Source organism: Brachionichthys hirsutus, unplaced genomic scaffold, assembly GCF_040956055.1.
Source record: "Brachionichthys hirsutus isolate HB-005 unplaced genomic scaffold, CSIRO-AGI_Bhir_v1 contig_1289, whole genome shotgun sequence".
NCBI lineage: Eukaryota > Metazoa > Chordata > Actinopteri > Lophiiformes > Brachionichthyidae > Brachionichthys > Brachionichthys hirsutus.
The window spans coordinates 7,540-13,315 of NW_027181123.1; the positions used below are offsets into that span (position 1 = coordinate 7,540).

General features: G+C 52.3%; 1 protein-coding gene across 1 annotated transcript; it reads right to left on the minus strand.

Annotated features, from left to right (window-relative positions):
• Positions 1–218: 218 nt before the first annotated feature.
• LOC137917298 (CUGBP Elav-like family member 3) lies at positions 219–5,459 on the minus strand (the record flags this gene model as incomplete). Its single annotated transcript, XM_068760109.1, has 9 exons — positions 219–940; positions 2,514–2,646; positions 2,722–2,865; positions 3,284–3,388; positions 3,638–3,697; positions 3,826–3,975; positions 4,596–4,740; positions 5,086–5,229; positions 5,380–5,459. Coding segments are annotated over 8 exons (956 nt in total), but the record flags the coding sequence as incomplete, so codon positions are not given.
• Positions 5,460–5,776: the final 317 nt, after the last annotated feature.

The following is a 5,776-nucleotide window of genomic DNA, read 5'->3' on the forward strand; positions in this document are numbered from 1 at the left end:
AGCGACATTTACACACTGAATAAAGATGCCATGTTTTGGGAAATCACAACACGACAGGTAATTAGACACATATGCGCATTGTTTTTTCTAAATTGTACTTTATTTTCTTTTAAAGACATAAGTTTTAAAACAGCGATTGTAGAGAATAAATAAAGAAACATGTTTTTTTGTGTTTTTTAACTTCCATAGGTACATTTATGTAATTAAAAACTCTATAATAACTGTCTTTATTGTCTTGAAGACCACAGGAATGTTTTTCTTCAGCTTAAATTAAAAAAGAAAAATTTCCCCTTCCCTCATCAAATTGAATACCAAATAAATTAAAACGTAAAAAAATCAAGATAGAAAAACTCCCAGCCCTTCCCCTCCACTTTAGTTTGAAAAGCAGTGGCAGCAGAGAATCTTTACTCGACTTTAAAACCAAGGTATGTACAGTGAGAGGAAATCAAATTCTCTTCCAGTTTGTCACCCCATGTTTTTAATTTACGTATAAATAATACAACTAACTCTACATAACAATATTACCAGTGGTAATCATACAGAATAGTATTTTCTTTTGCCTTCAACTGTGCATACTGGCCTTCTTTTAACTCCATAGACCACAAATCACACTATACAGTAAGTAAAACCCTGTTCAGTAGAATAACATCAGTGATATGCTTTTTCTTCACGTGTAGATCTCGTTGCCGACCATAAAGTATGTACACAATATAAATGAATCCAGGTGTGGAATGATAGGAAATCCGGAGCACTTCTGATATTGCGGATGCTGATTCTGCGGACGCATTTGTTTGCCGATTTTACTGCCGTCGCTGTTTTTCGTAAGCACAAACATGAGAGGCTGCTTTATGCGAAGTGTCGCTCCTGTGCTATGCGTTTGGTCAAACAACCAAAAAAGGCTGGGACATCCCCAAGTGGTTTCCTTGATTGAACTCTTTTCCTGGAGGTAATGAAGAAGAGGAGAGAAGGAGAGAGCGGGGGGTGGGGGAGCACAGAGCATTTAAAACCCAATCACAGCAATCGGATACATACATTTAAGACATTGGAAGTCGCTCACTACTTGCACTGATGCTTTGGGGGAGTCTCGGTAATTAAAGAGAAACATGCACAGCAGGAATTCTGGGGGGCTTGGGGGGGGGGGGGGTACGATTTTTAGAAAGCAGCTGAAGATGATTTAACATTTATTCTAATGATATTCAGAACCGTGTAATCCAACAAAACGGACGCTTCCCGGGGAGGGAGAAACTTCGGGTTTCAGATCAGCCACAAAATATTCGTTTGTTTGGCGAGCGGCTGCAAACGGGGAATCTGCCGGAGCCCCCGATCGTCTATTTCTAAGATCTTATTGTAAAGCGAGTTCGTCTAAATGCCGATGATGTGCTCCATCGTAACGCTGTTTGCATGACATGAAACCCCCTCAACAGGCTGTTGTCGGGAGGATATGAGGGAATTAAAGAAGATTACACAAAAGAAACCTGGAATATATATATTATACAAGTCAGTGCAAACATGACACACACACACACACACGCACACAAAAACCACTCACAAAAATACAAACGCGCGCGCCGTCTGGTCGTCTCACGCTTCCACGGTCATTCCGACAGATCCGATGTTGTGGATCCTTTACAGCGGAACGTTTAGCACATTAAAAACAAAGTTCAGGCACAAAGTCATTGAGCTACAACGAAAAGGAAACCCCCGCACTCACCGGAAACCACCACAGGGGGGAGCGTGTAAGAACGATCATCATGACAGGCAACAAGAGGAAAGCAATGAAAACCCGAATGCATCCATGAGTCAGCGTTTATCAGAGAGGCGTTTAAAGCGCGGCGCGTCATGATCATCAATTACTTACAGACGCGGAGGTGAAGTGACAGTTATTGATCAGTGTTTGCAAGGATTCAAAACCAGGACAAAACGAGAAGAGGAAACTCACAACGCACCAAACACAGTTCACCACGGTCGCCGCGGTAACCCGCCATGCAGCAGAGCATGGCGGATCAAGGCAACGGCCCCAAAGAAAACGGCTGACGGCAACCGGCACAGGCCAAGTGACTTACAACGCGTCGAGAAGGAGCGGGGCGGGGCGAGGGGGGGGGGGAGGTTTTTTAGCGACGCACATCTCCATGATTTACGGACGGACGCCGGACCGTCCTGAGAGGCGCCACGTTTGTGTTTTATGGCAAAGCACAAAAACAATAAACGAAAAGTCAAACAAAACATTAATGACGGACAGCAGCAGGCATTCAAACCTACGACAGAACTCTGGTTAGACAGGACATTTCAACCGCCCCCCCTCGCCCGCCCCCCCCCCGCCGCAGGCTAAGCAAGAAGAATCCATTTGGAATTGATGGTATTTTCAGCGAGCTGCCACCTCATTAAAGTTAATCTACTGTCGGGTTATTGACAGGCAGCCACTAAGCACTGAGCCCCCCAGTGACATCCACTCCGTCTCTTTAACCTCCAGCTGTCCATCCGCCCCCCCAGAGCCCCCCCCCCCACCTCCTCACCTCCTTCAGTAAGGCCTGTTGGCATCCTTGGGCCTCTTCAGCTGCACCTTCAGCCTCTTCATGCCGATCTGGAAGCCGTTCATGGCCTGGATGGCAGTTTGGGCGCTGGACGGGTTGTCAAAGCTCACGAATCCTGGGGGGGGGAGGGGGGGGGGGCATAATGTAAAACACAACCACGAAGGCAAAGGTCAATGAATCGGGCACCCACCGAAGCATTTGCTCTGGTTGGTGGCGCGGTCGACGAAGACCTTTGCGGAGATGACGTTTCCGAACGGCAGGAACATCTGCAGGATCTCCGAGTCGGTGAACTCCTGCGGCAGGTGGTAGATGAAGATGTTGCAGCCCTCGGGCCCTGGGGGGGAGGCGGCGCAGTCAGAGAGAGAGCCGCAACAAGGAATGTGCTTTTTATCACTATTCCCTTTAGGCCGAGGCTAGCTGCTCAGCCCTGTTTCCCGTCTTTATGCTAAGCTAAGCGCTAAGACACCAATTTAGTCTGTAAACAAACACCATTCATCTTATTTCTGATGAAAAACAGCTTACTAATATTCTAATGACGCGTGGCTGAAATGCAACCAGCCTAGACTGACGCTGCAGTTTGATGACATCACCAAACTGGTGATGTCATCACCAGTCAAAGACAAACACGCGAGGATCCTGATAATCCAGCGAACGAAACCGTTTCTTTTCTGGTCGCAGCTCGTCTCGGGTTATCCTGCCGTTCTCCCCCCGTGCGCCATTGGTGGCGCCGTCGCTGCGTCGGGAGCGCCTACCTTCTCGCTGCTGCAGCTGCTGCGGCTGCTGCGGCTGCTGGGCCACCAGGGTGGGCTGGTGGGGGAACGGCTGGCCCACCAGGCTGTAGGCGGCGGGGTAGGTGGCTGGCGGAGAGAGAGGGAGACGGCGCCGGTGAGCGGAGGCTGCGCTCCCACCTTTGCATCTGTTTTGTGACTCCCTCTGCAGGTTATTTACATGTTTTAATATATTTGCATGTTTTAACTTCAGGTGTGGATTTCTATTTAGCATCAAAGGTAACGCGAGTGCGTTCTGGGAATAAATCTGTTTCGCATCGCAGACGGAACTCAAACAGACGCGATGGCGTTCCAGCCGCCGCGGCCGCCGGGTCTCACCGGTGTAGTGCTGCATGCCGGTGTACGCCTGCTGCAGGGGGTCCAGGACGGGACTCTGAGCTGTGGCACACACACACACACACACACACACACACGCACACACACACACGCACACACACACACGCACACACACACACCGTCACCAGCGGCCGAACACACAGAGAAAGACGGAATAGAAGCGGGCGTACCTTGATACGCGTGAACCCCGTTGGTGTACAGGGCTTCGGTTGCTGATTGGCTGCTGGGCGGCGCCGGCACAGAAGCGTAGCTGCTCACGGCGATCGCCGGAGGCAGGGCGGGCACAGGCGTCGCGGCGATGGAGGGTGGCGTGCTGGTTCCTGCAGACAGCGTTTGAGGGATTTTCTCTAGCAGGCGCCGGACAGCGTTTCAAGCTGAATGCTAACGCCCGGCGCCTGAGGCTGACGGGGGCGTGTCTTTAATATGGCTGATCGATCGATGGGGCTAAATGAAGCGATGGGACTTCCCTCCAAGTGGAGCCGCTCTCACGGCTTCGCGTTGCTCTGACACGGAGCTTTTTTTGGCGGCTCGTCAGCCCCTGAAGACTCTCGCCATTACTGAGGAACCACAGTAATCAATAAACGGAGTTTTAAAGACTGATCAATGCGCGCTGCAGCCTAAATATGGGCACGAGCTCAAACCACAAAGCAGGTATGCGTCTCAGGCATGAGACGCGAAGGACAGAAAAGCAGCTCCATAAAAACTTTTACATTTATCGGCTGCTCAATAATCAAACGACGTAAAGATCAGTGATTTAGCTTCGAGACGATGCACTTCCTGTAACCGCCTCGCTTTAAACGCCGGATTAAGGGCCCCCGAAACGGACGCTTATTGTTTTGTCCTCCCGGGTCCGCCTGTCCTTGCGCGTCTGTCCTCATATTTCAAGCAGGAATCGAATCAAGGACGGCCGGCCGGTCTAGACATCGCTGCCTCCCATTACCTGAGGACGGGGTGATGGATGCGATCGGCGTGGCGATGATGCCGCTGGGGTTGAGGGCGGCGAGCTGCTGCATCTGGACCGCCGCCACCGTGGCAACGGGAGAGAGGTAGGCCGACTGGGCCACCAGGGCCTGCTGCTGCATCAGCTGGAGGACGGAGAGGAGGCAGCGTTTGGACCGCGTTCAGGTTCGGCACACCTGTCCGTGTTCGTGCGTGTTTCGCGATGTCAGAAAAACGTCGACGACCGACGTTTAAAGGCGCCGCGCCGGCTCCCGTCTGACCTCCGTTAGAGGTCAATGCGTTTAACGGCGGCGGGCCGGGCTGTCCTCGGTGACGGCGTTCTCCTCCGCCGTCCTTTCCACACGCTCCACGACCGTCACGCTCACGGAGGCCGGACCGGCCGAGGGATTAAATCAAGCTCCGCCTCCGCGCAGTTCAACCTGCATGTTCTACGTGCTGCTGTGTGTGTGCGTGTGTGCGTGCGTGCTCACAGCCTGTGTGTAGGCATTGTACGCTCCGAGGTGCAGGGTCATTGGGCTGATGACCCCCAGCTGAGAGGCCACCTGCTGCATCCGCCGGAGCCCCCGCTCCTTCTCCGAGTCGGCAAACTTCACCACCAGGCTGGAGGAGGCGCCCTGAGGAGGAAGGAACGTCAGCGGACGTGAATCCTAAACGACAGGGACGAAGAAACAAGCGGACGAGCAGGTGGCCTGTGTGTGTGTGTGTGTGTGCGTGCGTGTGTGTGTGCGTGTGTGTGTGTGCGTGTGTGTGGGGAAGGGACTCACTGGTAAAGTACGACTCCCATGCAGCGCGTTAATGGCGGCCTGGGCCTCTGCGTTGCTCTGGTACTTTACAAACGCACAACCTACATGAAAGGACGGACGCACGCACACACACACGTAAGCACACACACACACGCACACACAGGAACAACTTCCTTTTAAAAACACATTAAGCGCCGTTTTACGTCGGGCGCTCGGTTAGCGTTGCATCATTTAACTCGGTCCACATTCGCCGCTTCATCAATCGCAGTCTGTAAAGCTGCAGACGCATCATCAGCCGCGACCCATAAAACCCACGGCGCCGCCAGTCACGCCGCGTGCAGCAAACGCTCGTCTGTGTTTCAGATTTACGCGGCACAGCTCGCCGACGCCGACGCGCCGGAGGCCGGGACGGAGCCGG